Source organism: Bufo gargarizans, chromosome 5, assembly GCF_014858855.1.
Source record: "Bufo gargarizans isolate SCDJY-AF-19 chromosome 5, ASM1485885v1, whole genome shotgun sequence".
NCBI classification, from domain to species: Eukaryota; Metazoa; Chordata; class Amphibia; order Anura; family Bufonidae; genus Bufo; species Bufo gargarizans.
This window is the reverse complement of record NC_058084.1, coordinates 32,856,466-32,877,464: the sequence shown is the minus strand read 5'-3', so window position 1 is coordinate 32,877,464 and position 20,999 is coordinate 32,856,466. Positions and strand designations below refer to the sequence as shown.

The 20,999-nt window shown below is 41.7% G+C and overlaps 1 protein-coding gene across 1 annotated transcript in view; it reads right to left on the bottom strand.

Annotated features, from left to right (window-relative positions):
- Positions 1-239: 239 nt before the first annotated feature.
- NCALD (neurocalcin delta) overlaps positions 240-20,999 on the bottom strand; it is a 99,787-nt gene continuing 79,027 nt past the window's right edge. Inside the window, exons 2-4 of the mRNA XM_044293279.1 lie at positions 11,891-12,287; positions 6,793-6,898; positions 240-1,561 (exon numbers count right to left, since the gene is read on the bottom strand). Coding sequence (XP_044149214.1) covers positions 1,464-1,561; positions 6,793-6,898; positions 11,891-12,268 — 582 coding nt within the window. The 5' untranslated portion in view covers positions 12,269-12,287 and the 3' untranslated portion in view covers positions 240-1,463. The remainder of the gene's footprint in view (positions 1,562-6,792; positions 6,899-11,890; positions 12,288-20,999) is intronic.

Sequence of the window (20,999 nt, the reverse complement as noted above, 5' to 3'; positions counted from 1 at the left end):
CAGAAACAATTGATATTAACATCAACAGTAATAGTCAATGTCATTGGTAGGGCAATTAAAAAGTGTTTTGGAACACAACTAAGGGGTCTACTTTAAGCCTCACTCATATATACTTTTTTTTGCCCCAGGTTAATAAATGTATTGATTAAGACCAGTTGAGGAGAATGGGGAAATATCAGGTTTTTAAGCCTATTTAGCTATTGGCCTAAAAATTCTATGTTGGTTTTTTGTACTATACCAGTATAAAAAACTACACTGGTGCACACAGGATAAGAATATGGATGGGAGAGCAAGAAGGAGACTATGACTAGGGTTACTTTTTACTACTTGTTAGGTTTCTCTCAAATGGCCATCTGTTAGGACTCACCCAGACTATCGTTTTTCTGAAGCCACCTTTATATCCACTGGTACCTTTTTAGTGGAAAGTATCAAGGTGGCCTTCCTCGGTAGAGTTTCCTCCAAGAGCCCCTCGTGTGAAAAGGGGCCCTTAGTGTAATTATTCCTAGAAACGAACAAATTGGTGGTTGATGAATCATTCAATTTGTAATATTATAAATGAAATGACAAGAAACATCATGCTATACTCCAATACAAGATAAAAACACACATCCAGTCTTGCCATTGAAGTACATCAGCAATGCAGCTGAGTGCAATTCAAATAGTCGGAATCTACTAATGAGTCGTATCCCAAATTTGCAGCTCTCTTGTGCAGCCAGCTTGTGCCAAATTGTGCAAAGAATGCAACCTCCATATTTTTATTGCAGTTATTGCATAACATTCTGATCTGACAATGAACCCTTTAACTACAGAGTGTTTGCAACCATTTGAAGAACTGATCCTTATGAGAATAAAGCTTATATAAGTTAGGATCTATGGACTCAAGAGTAATGATTTAGCCCAAGAATGGTTGCCTCCACTGGGAATAGGGCTTTTTTTTGTGTCTAAGTTGAAGAAACTGAACAATGTTTGTGGCACTCACCTATGTAGGTCAATTTCTAATGTACGTAGATCAGTGGCCTCCAACTCATAGTTCTCCATCTCTCCAAAGTACAACTCCTAGGCTTTGGAAAGCCACGTGTTGGAGACCACTAATGTAGATTATCACATACTTCTGTCTGCAAATATTGGCTAAAACAACTAAGATGTTACTTAACTAAGTAGGCCAGATTTTAACCACAGCCATCTGAAATTTGTTTGTCAGCTCTATAAAAAGTCCTTGAGTTGTGGTGGAACGTCTGTTATCCATTTATGGCAAGGATACCCGGAGCGGTAGTACAGAAAATGTCCTTCGCCCAATTGGGACAACATTCTCCATTCTTTGTCATCCACAACAAAGATATCATAGAAGGAAGTAGATATGTTTGGCCATAATGTGTCAACACCACAACAAATTTAATTTTGGCAAAAATTAAAAACAATTTTTTTTTTTTTTTTTTTACGGGTTTAATCCAAAAATAAAATGTTCAGAATTGTCCGGCACTGCTTGGGTCACACTGAAGTAGGCGGACTATTGACGGATCACTCTTTGCCCCTCGGATAAATTCCTCCAGTGAAAGTTTTCCTGAAAATAAGCAAAATTACAGATTATTTCTACATAAACTATGGTAAATGGTTCTAAAATTCGTAAAGAGGATGTTAGTCTTGAAGGTCCAAGTTTGGAGAAAATAATTTTATCATTTTTTAATAAACAGGTCCACTCTTGTCCATGGGGTGTGTCTGTTATTGCAATTTAGCCCCATTCTCTTGTATGTAGATCAGACAGAAGTGGCACTGTTTCTGGGGGAAAAAGCAGACCCATTTTATCAAATTCGTTGGCTAAGAAAGCAGAAGTAAACCTATTTATTGGCTCTTAAAGGATAACTGTCATATATTATTTTTTTTGCTAAAGTGTAGGGCAAGTGATAGGTAACAATTTTGCATTAGACTTTATATAGGCAAAACGTTTATTTTTGGTAGAAAATTGGGGCTGAAATGGCCCTTAGCAGCACTCTTCAAAAGAGCGTTGCTAAGGGACATCCATCCATTAGAAAAGATGGGCTGTGCAGACGCTGTGCTTCTGAAGCGTGCTTCCCTGGGAGACAGAAGGCTGGGCACAGGAGTCTTAGGAGTTAAAATTACATTTATATTCCCCCTTTCTATGCAATCTAATGCTCTGTTACATTCTCTGACTTGAAGCACGCTTCAGAAGCACAGCGTCTGCACAGCCCATCTTTTCTAATGGACCCATCTTTTTCTGAGTGCAAATTCTGTGGTGTGGCGCATCTGCAATGGATGTTTTCTGGTGCAAACTACATCTGATGTGGCTGTACCGTTAAAGGGGATGTCCACTCTGCAATAACCCTTTTCATCAAAAGGATCTCCAAAAAATAAGCTTTTCACAGGTTACTCTGCTGCCAAGACCGTCAGTAAGCATTTGCAGTCTGCAGAGGAACCCAGCAACAAAGTTCAGTTCCCCTGCAGCGCCATTGCAGGAAATACTAGGTACTTTGGTGCAGCTGCGGTATTTGTTTTGATGCTTACTGCAACGTGGTATTTGTTTTATGCTGCTGGGGAGGTATGTTGTGCTGCACTGCTGTATTTGTTTTATGCTGCTGGGGAGGTATGTTGTGCTGCACTTCGGTATTTGTTTTATGCTGCTGGGGAGGTATGTTGTGCTGCACTGCTGTATTTGTTTTATGCTGCTGGGGAGGTATCTTGTGCTGCACTTCGGTATTTGTTTTATGCTGCTGGGGAGGTATGTTGTGCTGCACTGCGGTATTTGGTGCTGCTGGGGAGGTATGTCGTGCTGCACTGTGGTATTTGGTGCTGCTGGGGAGGTATGTTGTGCTGCACTGTGGTATTTGGTGCTGCTGGGGAGGTATGTTGTGCTGCACTGTGGGATTTGTTTCATGGTGCTAAGGAGGGAGATATGGTGGACACTTGGTGGTAGCACTTGTTCATTAGTGAGGCCCCAGCATCAAAACAGTAGAAAACATTGGAGAAGCAGTTCTATAGAGTTGGGACGGCTCTCAGAACAGAACAATATATAATGGGAAAACTCTCACAATAAGGTATCAGAAAATGTGTTTTCTAAACCAGACTCCCCTTAACCCTTTATAAGTATTTTTAGATGCCCCTATTTAAAGAGCACATGTCTCATTTACTATGTTCTAATCTAGCATTTTTCTTACATAAAACTCGTAGGGGTCATGTACTAACATTTTTACTGCAAGCTTTGGAATAAAAAATAAAAAGACCCGTTTTCTGACTTTTTAAACAAAATATTGTTGTAAAGCCATTTTTACACCACCCTCTACACTTGGGAGTGACTGGGATGTGACGGGGGCAGGGCCGGTAAATCAGCCCCAATAAACTTTGGCATGTAAATGTTGGGGAAAAACCAGTCAGGGGACGGATAGTTTTTACACCAGGTGCACAGACTGCCGAAGGTGCGTCTAATTTATGACGAGGAGCATGCCTCATCACAAGTTAGGCGCGTCCTTCGGCAGTGCAGGGGAGAATCAAAGACTGGCGTATATAAAGGTCAGTCTGTAAATGTAAATTATTTAATTATAATGGTTTGTTACCATTATAGTAATGAAATCTGATCATGAAAAGAGCTGCTCTACTACGTAAGTTCCTTTAAGGTCCTACGGTTTGCATGGGAATTTTTGCAAATTGGAAGATTGTCGACTCTGCAAATCAAAGCACCCATGATAGTCTGACAAGCTGTGAATAATTCAGAACATGGTGAAACCTGTGGGTTTATCTAGCCTCTCCTGAAAGCTGTTATGTGGAAACAGATATCGCGTGCATGGTATCAGCTGAGGTAACTGGGACACGGGCTTTTCTGAGTAAGGATTACACCGTTTTATATTATTAAGGTTAACGGCACAGAGGTCTTACAAGTTCAACAGAATTGTCAGCCTTTTATGTTCATCCTGAAGAAGACAAAACCGAGAATAAAACAATTCACCCTCAGAAGCTCAAGGAGAAACATGTCCTACCCTAGGCCAAGTATGGTTTTAATTTATAGTTCTAGTATTATGATACAATGCCTTATGGGTGTACTCTACTACCAACCTCGGCAGTGAATTTCAGCTTTCCATTCTTCTGATCCGTTAGAAGAACAGGAAAAAAAAACTAAGAAAGGATCCTGTATTTTGAGCATCCATTGTGCTTATTTTGCATCTGTTTTAGGGCTCATGCGCACGACCGTTGGGTGCTTTGTGGTCTGCAAATTGCGGATCCGCAAAACGCTGATACCGGCCGCGTGCATTCCGCATTTCACAGAACGACCGACGCCTAATAAAACAGTACTATCCTTGTCCGTAATGCGAACAATAATAGAACATGTTCTATTTTTTGGGCGGAACGGCCATGTGGACATACGGACACAGAATGAAAAAAATATGTTTTTGTGTGCATGAGCCCTTAGTCATTTCCATCTGAGAACCATTATTTTTTAAGCGAGAAAAATTCCTCCACAAAGGACTTTTCCCCCCTATTAAAAATAACGGATCTCAGATAGAAATGACTAAAACGGATGCAAAATAAGCGCAACGGATGCTCAAAATAAAGGATCCGAAGAAAAGACAGATCAGAAGAACAGAAAACTAAACGGTGATGTGAACCCAGCCTTACCAGTTGACTTGCACCTCAAATGCAAGTTCCCCAAGATTTCAGGCCCCCCTGTTTTCAGCAGGACCGGCCGACAACCTCATGTGTATGTGGAGCTTACAAATATCTCCTGACATATGATGTCAGAGGAGAAAAGGATCACAGGAATTTTAAAGGCCAATCCTTTGTTTTGGATAGTACATATGTACTTACTGGACATACCGTACATGTGTATGAGGGGGAAGGGAAAGTCGTCCGACATCTATTGAAGGTGTATGGGCATCTATAGTCCTCTCTTACAGGAGCAGCAGACAGACATTGAGAGCTATTGCTCCTCATTGTGACTATATCTGAACACAAAACCAGCATGAAGGGGCCCACAACACTTTTCCAGGCGCCATACCCCTCCAACTACAATGTCACTCATCTCACTGGCCAAATATATTGCCATGCTTAGATGGAGATGCAGAGCGAAACGCTGTAACATATGGTGCCTGGGAGAATGCTGAAAGCCTCTTCCTTCTAGAGATCAAGAAGGTCCAGTTTTACATTAAGATGGCTACATCTTTCTCATTCTTCTATTTGTTTCTATATCCCCAGCTTTATCTCAGATATGTAGATTTTCTTACAACAATAAACTGAAGTTTTGACCGAAGCGCCTTCAGATCTAAGATCCAAAGCTCGCTTTGCTCATCACTAGTCCTGGCAATGGTTTTGCTTCTGGAGGGATAGGAGATAACTTGTTTGTCCAACCCACAATTTTAACACGCCTCCCTATCTAATGTCTGTTTGGGTGTCCCGACTCTCCACTGATGGTAGAAGAAAGAAGGATGTTTGAATTCAACAGGCCAATCCTATGCTCTTGCAGATGATGAGCTTCTGGCAGGGGCCTTTTCCGTTTTCTCCTCTGAAACCTTGGTCAGACAGAGGTGTTAGTAAAAGCTCAGTGCAGCTTGGGGCCCCCGCACAAGTTCTCCCCACACTCTTCAGCTGCAGCCCATCACCACAGTTTTAGCAGCAACGCTGGATCTTCCAAAGATCAGCCAGGTTAAAGATCTGGGGGAAAAAAACCTAAGACAAATGTCCTGACCCTCCCCCTCCCAAAATATACATATATTGGAGACGGCACATTTAAAAGACAGCATTTTTTAATATGCCAGGCTTACATAGAGCGGCTCTTCTCTATGTATGGTAACATACCTCTATAATGCAGTCACCAAATAATGGTCACATACCAGTCCTACCCAGTGATTACAATGCAGTTACGTCTTCTCTCATTAGACTCGTTGCCTGCTTCCCAAGCTAGCCACAGTATGAGTTATGGGACAAAGCATGGAATGTGCAACAGCACTTTTCAGAGCGCTCTGCACTAATGGATCCATAGAAAGTATATAGGATCAGTACTCTGCATGCTGTAAAAGCCATTGCAAGGCGAAGGTGCAGAGCGCTATGAGAAGAGGTTTAGTTCCTCTTTAATCTGCTTTGGCTGTATGTCCTGATATTTTCTTCACATTAGTTAGTGGATAGCCCAACACAACACCAATGCTGTAAGTAGTAGAGGGGGTGGATTTTAACCTCCTGCACAGCTCAGCATTCCCTTACATACCTGTAATATGAGAACACTAACTCATACAGCTGCCGATCTGCATTCTTCTCCACAGCTTCCCTTCCTTGACTGTATAGTGCTAATTGGGTTTTAAAAGTGAGTGATCTCCTTTCTGATAGTGAGGGTTTGTCCAACAGCCTGTGCTTCATAAACCTTATTCCACTACCATACATAGGCTGCCATACATCAAAGGGGGTCATAAGGGACATCAAGACACAATCACAGTTCAATATGCTTCCAAGTCGGTGTAGCCACGCCGCAGAAGATAGGGCATGTCCCATCTTTGGCCGAAACATGCAGATCGAGGACCCATTTAACTGAATGGGTCCACACCTCGATGCGGGGTGCAGACGGCTAGTGTTCATGTTTTGCAGATCTGCGGTTTGTGGTCTGCAAAACAGAGACTTTTGTGAGAAGGCACCCTTGGCTTGAATAGTAGGCCTAGTAAGCCATTATGTTACCTAAAAAAAATTGGTAATGTACAGCAAAAAGTAGTCTCTCTGTGTTAAGTAACATAGAAAACCTACATAAAGTCTCCATCAAATATATAAGAGCCACACATACATGGGTCTCAATCAGAGACCTACCATCTCGGTTCGTATCCATTTGCCGAAAGATTTTTTCCGTCCTTTTTTCAGGCGTTGACTCATCCTCTGGCATTTTCATTACTGATGAAACCATCTTGTAGATTGCCTGTTAGATAAATAGATATTTCATGAATTATCTTTGCTTCATTACCACCTCATGTACACTAGTGATACTGTTGTACAGTTCATGTAACCCTCTGAGGGTGATACATGTATGTAATATGAAGAAACTCCCTCCCTTCTGCAGGTTTTGTGTGAGAGGACGTGTGCTCCACATAGAGAACAGGCATGTCACTCTGTTCACTGGTCACCATAAATAATGTGTTCACTATATTGTTCACGTTAGTATGATTACAGGGATATCAAATACTGTTTTGTGATATTTAATAGTAAGTACTGTATTTTTCGCTTTATAAGATGCAGCAGATTATAAGATGCACCTAGGTTTTAGAAGAGGAAAATCAGAAAAAAATATTTTTCATTAGACCCCCAATCTTCATCAGGTCTCAAACCCCCCCATATTAGACCTCAGATCAGATCCCCATATCAGACCCCCATATCAGACACCAATATCAGACCCCCATATCAGACCTCAGATCAGACCTCAATATTAGATTCCTATATCAGACCTCAGATCAGACCCCTATATCAGACCTCAGATCAGACCTCAATATTAGATTCCTATATCAGACCTCAGATCAGACCCCCATATCAGACCTCAGATCAGACCTCAATATTAGATTCCTATATCAGACCTCAGATCAGACCCCTATATCAGACCTCAGATCAGACCCCAATATCAGACCCCTATCTCAGACCTCAGATCAGACCCCCATTTTATACGTCAGATCAGACCCTAATATCAGATCTCAGAACAGACCCCCATATCGGATGTCAGATCAGGCCCCAATACGGGACCTCAAATCAGACGAAATATAACTAAATAGATTTACCTCCCTGGATGGCGCCCTGCACTCACCACTCCCTTGATTTCTCTGGGCCCATGCTGCACTGTAAACTGACATTGCACAATGTCAGTTCATAGTGCACTCACTACGTCCAGACACTGTACTCAGTCAGCGCGGGTCTATAGAAGACCAGGCAGCAGTGAGTACATCCAGCGCAGCGCTTTACTCACCAATCCCTGTGCCTACTACATACTAACGAGCCCCCACTAGTATTCACTCTATAAGATGCACTGCCATTTTTGCCCCTCTCTTTTGGGGGGAAAAAAGTGCTTCCTATGAAGTGAAAATACAATATATTACAAAAACACATTTATCGTAATGTTTTTTGCTCGATTAATTATTTTGTAACTAACTTTGCATAAAAATTTAACTTTTATAATATAAAAAATCTGGAATTTAAAAAGTTGCAATTTTCAGCTCTAAAGTTTACTAAACAAATTATTTTACAGTTCCCTGCTAAGAATTTGAACCCAAGACCTTCTGTATGGCAAATAGCAGCTTACCACTACACTACAGAACTGCTGTTATAAGAGTAGCTACTAAATAGTATTACTGTTTCCTTTACGGAATAAATAGTAGTAGCTTTTAAGACACAGAAAATCCTGTCTTTAGAACAGAGAAGATCTATCATGAAGTGGTAAATCTGCTACCCACCATACGGAAGGTCTGGGGTTCATTTTCTAGTAGAGGACTGTAAAAAACATTTTTTTTGTAAAAGTTAAGGCAGAAAAATTACTTTCCAACTTCTCTCTTATGGTGAAAGTTACATTTTTCTGCAAAGTTAATGATACAAAAAATAATAATAATTGAGCAAAAACCATTATAGAAAATGCATTTTTGCAACATACTTACTATTAAATATTACAAAACAGTATTTGGTATCCCTGTAGTGATAATAACCTGTACAATAAAGGGAACACATTATTAATGATTATGATTTTTTCCGTTATTTGTTTAACTTGTCTTGAAGTAGTGGCACCTTCATTTGTGAATACGCTCCTATTTTGGGAGTAGTATTCATGTGCACTTTTGCCCCACCTATCTAATAGGCGACCTTGATGAAGGTGGTACATATAGGTGTGTGTGCTCCTCCTCCCACCGGTTGCACATGGAGGTAACTAGGAGCAACACACTATATGTGTGGGGTCTGTGCTACTGAAGATAAATGCAGAATGGCATAGGAAGGTTTAGCATATGACCCGCCTGGATGAGACCACCTTGTCGCTTGGTAGGTGGGCTTAGATGTGTTTTGATCAAAATGTATTGACCAAGTGTCTCAGATTTTATCAATAGAGTGAGGGCTTAGTCCATATGTTATGCTTGCATCTATTATAGTGCATTATTTCCTGTGATTCAGTAATACTATGTATACTATTTATTTAATATGCCTCTGAAGAAAACAGTAATGCTATTTAGAAGATTTTTACGCTTAAGTCCTTAAAGTCCTATCTTTATAACAGGGCAGTTCTATAGTGTAGTGGTAAATCTGCTGCCTGCCACGTGGAAGATCTGAAGTTCGGAGATCTATAAAATAATATATTTAGTAAAAGTCTGTGTACTGGGAAAGGGCCTATACCCCAACCCATGTGACGCAGAAGGGCCACACCGCTTCATTAGTATTCACTGCACTGAAGTGAATATTAATGTGGCAGAAGAGAACACAGACAGGAGGTGGCGGCCTGGGCCCCTGAATGCAGTACTGCCCTGATGGCGGCCCTGCTAATGACACAGTATCCCGGTGAAACATACAGTTACAATACATGGAGGGCTGCTTTCCGTGAGAAAGCAGCCCTCCATTCTTGTCCAGAGATTTGCCAGCTTGTCTGGAAGTCTCCCAGATGTTTCTGGAGAGTTGGCAAGTATGAACTATCCCCTATCTACTCAATAGGAGACTCGTTAGATTGGTGGGACCTGACTATTGTGACCCCCAGCGATCATGAGAATGTGAGTCTGGTGTCCCCTATTTCAATGAAGCAGCAGAGAAAAGAAAACATGTTTTAACTAGGGGGCTTCACAGAGCTTAATCTAGCCTTGTGGACATTCGAGGTGAGCAAAGTTTTGGAAAATTCCATTCGGCTGCTTCACTGAATTTTACAAAAAATATCTTTCTTTGTAAGTAGCGGGTGCAATGACAGTGCGGCTACGATAGCGCGGCTCCCCATCATTGTACCCCTCTGATGCCGCGTCTATACATGATCGCGACATCTGAGAGTATAAACTGTGTAAAATTAACAATAAAATCATTCTTACTGACTCCATTTGCTCGTGACGGGCCGGCCACCCCCATCTTGCCTGAATATCTGCCGCAAAATCGCGCGCAGCCCGAGATGACTGGCGTGGTGACATCATATGTCACCATGCACGGGTTTTCGGCAGATATCTTCAATCAAGATGGCTTCAATCAAGCACTGCATCCTCTTTACCTGCATGCTGTCTCCATTGTAGTGGTAATGCTGCGACATTACAGCTGTTTGCCCCATTCAAGTGAACGAGAGACGACACTGTTATAAGTCTGTACTGTCGCTACAAGGGAAACAGCGTGCAGATAAACACTGAAGAGGACAACCCCTTTAAGAATACCTAAAATAGTGTTAATAACTCTGTTATCTGAGTGGCAGGCAGTCATCTCATTACACTGCTGTCTTGCAATGCTGGGGTTCCGAGCTCCAACATCTGCATGGAGTTTGTATGTTCTCCCTGTAAGGCTACTTTCACACTTGCGCTTGATCGGATCCGTTCTGAACGGATCCGATCATATTAATGCAGACGGAGGCTCCGTTCAGTACGGATCCGTCTGCATTAATAACTTAGAAAAATTTCTAAGTCTGAAAGTAGCCTGAGCGGATCCGTTCAGACTTTCAATGTAAAGTCAATGGGGGACGGATCCGCTTGAAGATTGAGCCATATGGTGTCATCTTCAAGCGGATCCGTTCCCATTGACTTACATTGTAAGTCTGAACGGATCCGCTCGCCTCCACACGGCCAGGCGGACAGCTGAACGCTGCAAGCAGCGTTCAGCTGTCCGCCTGGCCGTGCGGAGGCGAGCGGACCGGAGGCTGAACGCCGCCAGACTGATGCAGTCTGAGCGGATCCGCATCCATTCAGACTGCATCAGGGCTGGACGGAGGCGTTCGGGTCCGCTCGTGAGCTCCTTCAAACGGAGCTAACGAGCGGACCGACGAACGCAAGTGTGAAAGTAGCCTAAATCTGAGGCTTTCCTCTGGGTTCTCAGTTTTTTTTCCCATATTTCAAAAAACATACTGACGGGTTAATGGGTTTACTATGAAATTTGCGATGCATAAGCAAAGTGATGAAGTTTAAGGCTGGGCTATACCTTAAAGGGCATCTGTCAGCAGCTTTGTACCTATGACACTGGCTGACCTGTTACATGTGCACTTGGCAGCTGAAGGCATCTGTGTTGGTCCCATGTTCATATGTGTCCACATTGCTGAGAAAAATCATGTTTTAATATATGCAAATGAGCCTCTCGGAGCAATGGGGGAGTTGCCGTTACACCTAAAGGCTCAGCTCTCTCTGCAACTGCCACGCCCTATACACTTTGATTGACAGGGCCAGGCATGATAACATTCACATGGCAGTTGCAGAGAGAGCAGAGCCTTTAGGTGTAACAGCCCCGCCCCCGTTACTCCTATAGGCTAATTTGCATATCTTAAAACATAATTTTTCTCAGCAATGCGGGCACATATGAACATAGGACCAACACGGATGCCTTCAGCTGCCAAGTGCACATGCAAGAGGTCAGCCAGTGTAATAGGGACAAATCTGCTGACAGATGGTCTTTAAGTTGTTGTTCAACCTATTTTCAAATACATTACCCACTTCTTACCCTCAGTAAGTACTTGACACCCTTACTGGAATCCCATCACACCATATTCAGATTCTTCCGCTGGAAGAATAATATCTGGGAGCACATCAGGATTACTGAGTCCAAACCCCTGTTGGCTGAACCCAGGAGCACCCCTAATACTGACATTTCTGACTGGTTTACACTCTATACATAAAAACACAGTTTTACTTGTTGCTAGAATGGTTGTTCATTTTTGGTTGGAGACATGGAAACATCTGACTTAGTGTAATCCAGCAGATACAATGTAATCCTGATAACATACCTGTACTATTTCCAACATTTCCGATTTGCTGATGTAGCCATTTCCATCGAGGTCATACATGCTGAACGCCCACTTCAGCTTCTGTTCCAGCTTTCCTCTGGACGTCACGCTCAAAGCTATGATAAATTCTCTAAAATCAATTGTCCCATCACCATTAGCATCAAAGGTACGGAATACATGTTCTGCAAATTTAGAAGCGTCCCCATAAGGGAAAAAATTCCCATATATTTTCTTAAACTCCTCCATTGTTAAATGTCCACTTGGACAGTCTCTCAAGAAGCCTTTGTACCACTCCTGGATCTCATGTTCTGTAAAGTCTGTGCTTTCTAGTAAGTCCTGCATGACCTCAGGACGCAGCTTGCTGTTCTGTTTCCCCATGATGGTGTGTAGTTTTCAACTATAAAAAGAAAAACGCAATTGCGGTTAGTATTTTATAAACTTTGACATCTAGACATTATTGTTTTGATTTTCCTGAAACAGCGCCACTCTTGCCTATAGGCTGTGTCTGGTACAGCAGTTCTGCTTTATTTACTTGAATGGGAATGAGTTGCAATAGAACACACATAACCCATGGACAAGAGTGGCACTTTTTCTGGAAAAAAAGCAGATCCTGTTGTTCTAAATTCATGCAAACCTTATCTTAGATGCTGCCAGATCTTAGGAGGACAAACCAGGCAACAACTAGGGGCCTGAGAAAGCGTACATGATTGGCAGAGGACTTTGTGCAATACTGTTTTTAAACTGTAGCTCATGCCATCCATTGGTAGGCCAGTTGTTAGGGAACCAATAAAAAGAATATCCCACAAAAAGTATTTACCACCTATCCACAGAATTGGTGGTAAATATCAGAATGTGGGAGAGTTCCCTATCTGAATAGAGCGTTGGCCATCATGTTAGTCCACTGCTCCATTCACTTCCATGGGACTGATGGAACGTTGCCTGCATCAAGAAGTGAATGGAGTGGTGGACCAGAATGGGATTCAGGAACCCCTCATTCTCAGTTTTGCTGGGTGTCCTTGGGGGTAGGTGATAAGGTTGAGGCTGAAAGCTGGTCATACAAATTAGATGAAATTTGGCAAACCCTTCCGATTTCAGTTGGATTGGCAGACAATGAAATATGTATAGAGGTGTCCCAATTTTCCCCTAACAACAGAAGACCGGGGGGGGGGGGGGGGATTGGATGTGTTGAATTTAAAGAGATAGCGAGAGGGGATAAGCTGATGTCAGGACAGAGAGGAGAACACCTGGACACAGCTCATAGTGCAAATCTCATGCGGAGGTCAAAAAATAAATTAGTTCCACTGTATAAACCTGGTAGCACAACCGAGAATACACTAATAAACTGCAAAAACAAAAACTGCCTATTGTAGTTTGCAAATAAGGGATTACATAATCTATTTATAGTTAGAAATTTTGCTTCAACAATGTCCCTTTTCATTTTCCGAATAAACTACGTACTGTTATCAAATGGCTGCCATGTCAATGATACATCCCTGAAGTATGTTCTCTGGAGGAAGCACTTGGTTTACATAACTTAGGTGCAACAGCCACCAATGCAAAGGGGTATTAAGACCAGAGTATTAATTTAAACGCTGGTCTTAGTAAATGACCCCCATAGTATTTTCCAATCTATATAATTACAATTAAAACCCTTAAACTTCATGATCAAAATTGGTTACCTCCATGCAAGACCGTCCTTAAGACGTGGCTGGGACCAAATGTCCAGACCCACCATCGTCTTTTCAAAGAAATTGAGCTTCCTTTTGCACATGGATTGGATAAATGCTATCTAGGGTTCAACTTTTTTTTTTTTCAAACCTGCCACTCTATTATTCAGCATTTGTCTGCTCATGTCAAAACTAGAATGCAAGAAAGTTTCAGCTTTACAACTTAGTACTCAGAACAATCATTGGCCAGTGAAGACCCATTGCAATTGCTTAATGTTCCTACTTTTCTTTAAGTGTTTGTTTACATTTTTTATTTCGATGTAATTTTGAGCCCTTCGGGTGATTTTGGTCTGCATGTCCTTACCCCTCCCCCTTTTTCTCTCGACTACAGGTGAACCCCCTGTGATTGACTGCACTACCTACAGTATGGAGGTAGCTATTGGCTCCGTAATCTGGAAAGGTCCTCCTTTTTTTTAAATATATCTGCAGGGTGGTGGTTTCCTCCATGTGAAAGAGGATCTTCCCTGTAATATTCCCTAATGCACGTTAAATCAGAACTGTCACAGATTTTCTGCTTGTTGCCATATGTAGGTCTCCAATTGACAAAATGCAAAACTGCCAGTAAATGAACAGAGGCTTCCTCCCAGTTGTTGCCTTCTACCTTCCTCCACTTTTTCTCCCCCTTCTACCCTTTCCCCTGTAAGGCTACATGCACACGACAGTGAAAAAAGGCCGTGTGACGGCCGTGTAAGTAATTGCCGTCACACAGCCATTTTTAGCACCAGTGAAAGTCTATGGGGCTATTCACATGGGCGTTCTTTTAACGGCCAGTGAATAGCGTCCGTCCAAAAATAGGACATGTCCTATTTTTGGCCGTTTTCATGGCCGGACGGACCCCATTGAAATCAATTGGACCGTTTTTAACAGCCGATAGACAGGAGTGCACCCATGTAACGGCGGTTAAAAACGGGTACACAGGCCATTAAGGAATTGAAAAAATCAACAAAAAAAATCACGTCATCCACTTGCTCGTGGTGCGGCAGTCGCTTCTCTCTTCATTGAGCAGGGCCCGTTCTGTAAAGAGAGGACAGACTGCTACAGCGCAAGCAAGTGGATAAGGTGAGGGGTTTTATTTTTGTTTGTTTTTTGCTGTGGGACTCTAAGGGGGTTTTATAAAGCTGGGGGCCCATAAAAAAAATATAAAAAAAAAACCACACACACACACTATGGGGACATTATTTAAGATGGGGGCAGCAAAAAAAAATCCTACGCTATGAGGGACTATATTTTAGCTGGGGGCCTACCGTTTTTAACGGACATGAAAAACAGATGCAAAACGGACATTAAAAACGGACACATGGCCAGAAAATGGATGCACACACTGATGCAAAATGGCAATGAAAAACTGACAGTGTGTCCGTTTTTAACGGATGTTTTTTCACTGTCGTGTGCATGAAGCCTTAAGCCTCATTCACATGTCAGTGTTCCACTGACGTGTGCTGTACGTGTTCTCCACGGACAGCACACGTCCCCATTAATTTTAATGTGTTTATTCACACATCAATGTTTTACCTCGCTCTGTGGTTCAGTTTTTTTTTTTAGCACAGAATACTCTATTTTGTCTGTGTTCATGGATCCATCATGCCCATTATAGTCTATGGGTCCGTGAAAACCACGGATGCCATCCGTGTTTCATGGATCATTAGGAAGAGATGCTTTAAAAATAATTTTTCAGCCGTTCAGTGTCAGTGGAACACGGATGGCACATGGACAGCAAAAAATGGACACACGGATCCTTCACGAACAGCTTCACTGATGCATCACTGAGCACTTTCTCACGGATTTGAGCACGGACGAGTGAATGAGGCTTTAGTCGTGTAGAAATAATTTTCAATACAAACAGGTTAAAAACAATTGCTTCCCTCATGAAAAACACAAGATATATACTGTAGTATTTGTATCAGCAAGGTTGCTTCAAATATTGTACAAGAATGTTGATTTGCATTTCAGGTGCTGTGAGTTCCTGCTGTGTTAGAGGTAGAAAGAGCTATATTACTGTAAAATCAATAATGGTAAAAAATTCCAATTTTGATGTTTGCAGCTCTTCTGTTATATGAATCACTATAAGGTGACTTTGTTTAATTTGCCAAGAAAGAGAAACTTTTGTAATTTAATTTACAAATATACTGTTCATTATACACCCAAGCAGACTGGATACAGAAATAAAAGAATGGAAAAATTCTAATTTTCGGTCTCTGACCATAAGTACGACAGGACCATTATTCTTTCCAGATGATCATTGACACCCGAGTGACGAACAAGAAAATTATTTTTGTGTTGTACTTGGGGACAATAAACTTTGTAATAGGGTCATAACTAGAGCAATATAATTCTCTGCACAAAATGGCATTAGGAGCATAAAATGGGTTCTGTTCATAGTTTTATTATTTTCCTGACATTTTTGCAAGACATTTACTATAACCGTAACACTGTAATCAGCATTAGCAAAAAGGGCAATAAAATGTCACATTAATATCTAATAGTAAAGAACGAAGTGATAAAGTCATGTGCATATATTTGTATGACAGCCACTTACAGCACCCTGTTGTGCACACATAGAGTTGTGTGGAGCCTGTAGGTCTGTGTAGAGGCATAAGAAGCTCATAAGAATATGGCTTAAATGAATGTTTATGACCTGTCAGGAGTACAGAGAAAAAGGCTACAGATTGAGCTATCAGATCAGCTCCCTGACGGATTCAGTGTGAGACACGTAGTCTGTGGGTATACTGAAAACTGAAAAAGTTATTATATTTTTTTTTTTAAGCCCATTTTAGTGAGTAAAATGATAACAAATTGCCCACATAAGTGGCCATGGTGTTTAAAGGGACACTGACAGGCCCAATAAGCATAATTAGCTATATATGCATGCACAGGTCTTCTAATGTGTGTTAAAAACATATAAGTATAACCCCTGTCCACCTTATGAATACTGCAAACTGATGTTTTAAAACCTGAGGTAATCGCTCTTCTTTCTGCCCAAGGGGCGGCGTTTCAGCTCCACTTGCGCCCAGCCAGCCGCAACCGCCGTTTTGAAGCGCCGCCCAGCTCATCAATATTCACTTCGCTGGGCGGCTTCTGCTGTCCCCGATATCTTTGAGAGCAGCGCTCACCCAATAGAAAGCTATGGGCATCGGACTCACTTTCAGCTTCTGCACATGCGCCCGGCACCCTCACTCGCAGGGATCACATCACGCCTGCGTCCCCTCTGCTTCTTTGAGGCCGCTTCAGCCTCTCCGTTCTGCGCCTGCGCCGGGCACTCTTCTAAGCAGCGCTGCTCTCAAAGACATCGGGGACAGCAGAAGCCGCCCAGCGAAGTGAATATTGATGAGCTAGGCGGCGCTTCAAAATGGCGGTTGCGGCTGGCTGGGCAGAAGTGAAGCTGAAACGCTGCCCCTTGGGCAGAAAGAAGAGAGATTACCTCAGGTTATAAAACATCAGTTTGCAGTATTCATAAGGTGGACAGGGGTTATACTTATATGTTTTTAATACACATTAGAAGACCTGTGCATGCATATATATATATAGCTAATTATGCTTATTGGGCCTGTCAGTGTCCCTTTAATGTACTTTGGCACATTGAAAAATATTTCTACCAAGTGGTTAGGCACAAGCAAATCAATTCCAAACAAATCAAGTTTGACCTGAATTTTTAAAAAATTAGGATCAATTCCGAATCCAAATTTTTGACGATTTCATTTGGGCGAATTTCTCAACATGGCACCAGTCATTTTTTAAATCAGCAGAAAGGAACGATGAAGAAAGAGGAGCACATGACCCCAAGAGGTGTGTATGTATACGCACCGGCCCGGCAAGCAATAGCCACCTAAAAGCGAACCTTAGAACTACATCCACAACTTTTCAGGGTAACTGAAGCACTTTTGATTTGGGTCAAATTTATTCTGCCCCTAATCAAATCACCTGACTCACTTGGTTGAATCAACATTCAAGAAGTTCGCTCAACGCTAAAAGTAATCTTTTTACATTTTTCACTGAGCAGATTCTGAGATGTAAATCAAAGAACACCTAAAATGAAAAAAACATATATTTTATTAAAATTAACTCTCTAGCCTTCTATATATAGCATCTATGATAGCAGATGTTAATGGCAGATGTTGGAGGAAATGAGAATTGGGTATGCTGGATTTCATCAGGCTTGCTTCCCAGTCCCCAGTGAAATAAACACACTTGCTTGGCTGATAATCACTGCCGTATCTGATTCATTGGGTCCAGCAGAAGAAATTACTATGAAGACTCAATATTCTGTAAATGTCAACTGTCAATTTCACTATAATCTTTGTTGATATAAGGTGTAATAGTTTATGAGTCAAGACCACGATGGCCAATAATTGTCCCCAAGGTCAAGTCCACATGGGGTTGTCTTCTATTGAACCTCTGTGGACTTGTACTGCTATTGGCTCATTATCGTGCCAGAGTCTAGGCCCATTAGGTGCTCTTTGTCCAACCCTGGCCAAGCCAATCACACATATTTACAAGAAGGTAGGGGAAGATGGTTGACAGCCTAATTAGAGCTAAGCTTATAGCTGACATTCGTATGGCAAACTACATGATTTCAAGCTATATGATCTGACATTTTCCTTTTACCTTTGGGGCCTGACTGAATAGATGATGTGGGTTGAGCTTTCTAGTCATCTGCTGCAAATCTTTTCTGCACTTCTCAGAAAACTTTGTAGTAGGTCCCTTCCATTACTCAATCACAATATTCCAAGACCTAATCAGCCTTGAAAGTATTTTGATATTTCACTCTCCAGCAGTTGTGCAGGTCTCAATTCTAGAGTATGTGTATGGATACATCATGAAGGCTGCTTCCAAAAATCGAGAAACAACTATTCAAACCACCAATGAATGATGTTTGAAAACTCATGCAAAGAGGGTCTGATAGTCAGATCCACCATGGTTGTCATGGTTGTCTAGCCTGAGAGCTGGGCATCATGTGGGAATAACAATTGAAAATGTAAACTTCCCTTTAAATAACTAAATTTAATTGATTATGCCACTGTAAAAATGGTGGTAAAGATCAATGATACATGATAGTTCCACTGTTTATCTTCTTCATTTATCCTGTCAGGGGCTGATTGGCCATAGACCTTACAGGGACATTCCCCGGTGGACTGATGCCCAGGGGGCCGCCTGAGCCCTACTCACAGCCGGCCAGTGGAAGTTTTTGGGGATGTGATTTGTGCTGTTGGCGGCAGTATTTTGTCATGGACTGTGGTATTTGGCTCTGTTGGGGTGGTATAATGTGGTTCAATATGGTATTGCTGGCCATGGCTACTTGTTTTGGACCTGCCTTCCATCAATTTTGACCCGACTACAAAATGCCACTAAAAGTGCCACTTTTAGTATTTTTTCCCAGGGCCCTTTAAATTCCCAGTCCGTCCTTGCATCCTGTTCAATAAATGATGTACAACAGTGACTATGGCCTATCCCTGCCTTGTAAATGTATATTTGTATTTATATAGACAGATAATAAAAAATATTTTTAAAAACTTATCCATTTCTTTGAGGCCTAATACACACAGCTGTATTATGGATCCAAGTTCAGCATCTCGCTATGGGCCCAAACTGCCTCTATGTCAATTCCACAGTGGAACCCAGCGTAGGGATTGACAGTTTTCAGCCCCATAGAATAACATTGAAGAATTCTTTATGTTGCAGCCAGACAACACTCCTCTAAAAAATTGCCCTGTGTTCTGGAGTGGGTATAACATTACTCAGCGTAAATAATGGTTTGTTGCTGATTTTCTGAAGTAGAATTTCTAGATTCATTTCAACAGGGAGGATGTAGTCCGCAGAGATTATACACCCTTGGCTTTATTCTCCTTTTGGAAGGAAAGTTAATTGGTATATCTTTTTTCCCCCAAAAAACCCAGAGGAGCAGTTCTTGGCCTAAAAGACTCCTCACACGTACTGGAAGAAATAGTGCATCCCGGATTCCAAAGACTCTCTTAGCCAGTTCTTTCTTTTCTGGAATTATTAGGACAATCTAAGTTTTGCTTCAAGGCTTGTTTAAAAGGTGACGCATTGAATTATTGGTCTGATACCTATCACCTGGTGGCATCAGAGGTGCTCTCTCACACTTTCTCTCTCACTTTAATTTTTTTGCAGTTTGGATGAATCCAAATTTAGAAAAATCCTTACCCTACACCACCAAGGAAGCTCTCATAAGCCCTTTACCACCCTAGACCACCTGAGTTGTTACAACTAGCCCCTTACAGAGAGCTACCCCTTAAATGCATTAGCCTAGAACACCAGGGAAATCCTAATTAACCTAATTGTTACCATTACCATCTTACAGAAAGTTACCTCTTCAATGTATTACTCTAGACCACCAGGGAGGACTTAACCCCCTCACTGCCCTGGACCACCATGGCTTTTGCCATTACCCATTTAATGCACCACCCTAGATTACCAGGGATGTCTTCATTAACTATTTCACTACCACAGACCACCAGACCAGGGTTGTTGGCATTATTCCCTCCCTGTTCTAGACTAGCAATGAGTGAAGTATTTAAAATTTAGATACGGCTGCTTCGCCAAATATAACAAAAAAATCAGCCTCGTGAAGCGCATTTCTTTGTAAGTAGTGGGTGCAACGACAGGTAGAGGCGATTGCGCTGCTCCTCGTCATTGTACGCCTCAGATGCCACGTTCATACTTGATCGCGGCATGTAAGATTATTAACAGAGTGTAAAATAAAAAAAATAAAAAATAATACTTACCTGCTCCATTTGCTCTCGTCATACGTCACTGTGCAAAGGATTTCGGCTCAGATCTTCAAGCAAGATGGCGGCAGCCGGCTCGTCGTGAGCAAATGGAGCAGGTAAGTATTATTATAATTTTTTTTTCCCCATTTCAGTTTAAATCGATTTGCTACTAGTTTCCTCGCGCTTCGCATGGAATCAAATTTATCCTGAATTCGCTTATTCGCTCATCCCTATTTTAGACTACCAGGGATACCTATCTCTGTAAGGTAAGACTACATCAAAATACATTATTTTCATACACTGCTGTTATCCCTAAGTTCAGGCTTTTCCTTTGTTATGGCTTTATCATTTCATACACTCACGTGTCGGTACAAGGTAAAAAAAAATGTAAGAAGGTACAGTATTTCTTCAGCACAAGCCTAGATACCAAGATGCGTGGTCTTTGAGCTAACCCACAATGCGTGCGAGGCGGATGCGCTATGTTACATGTTCAGCTGTATAAATATTCATCTACGATGAGTCACCGGCTGCAATACAGAATCTTCCTGAGGAAATCCAACAAAAATATATTATGCTAACATTCAGCACAAACAATACAGTCAGCTGTGGTATAATAAGCTCTCCCTCCAATCAATGGTACTGGCATTACTTGATTAA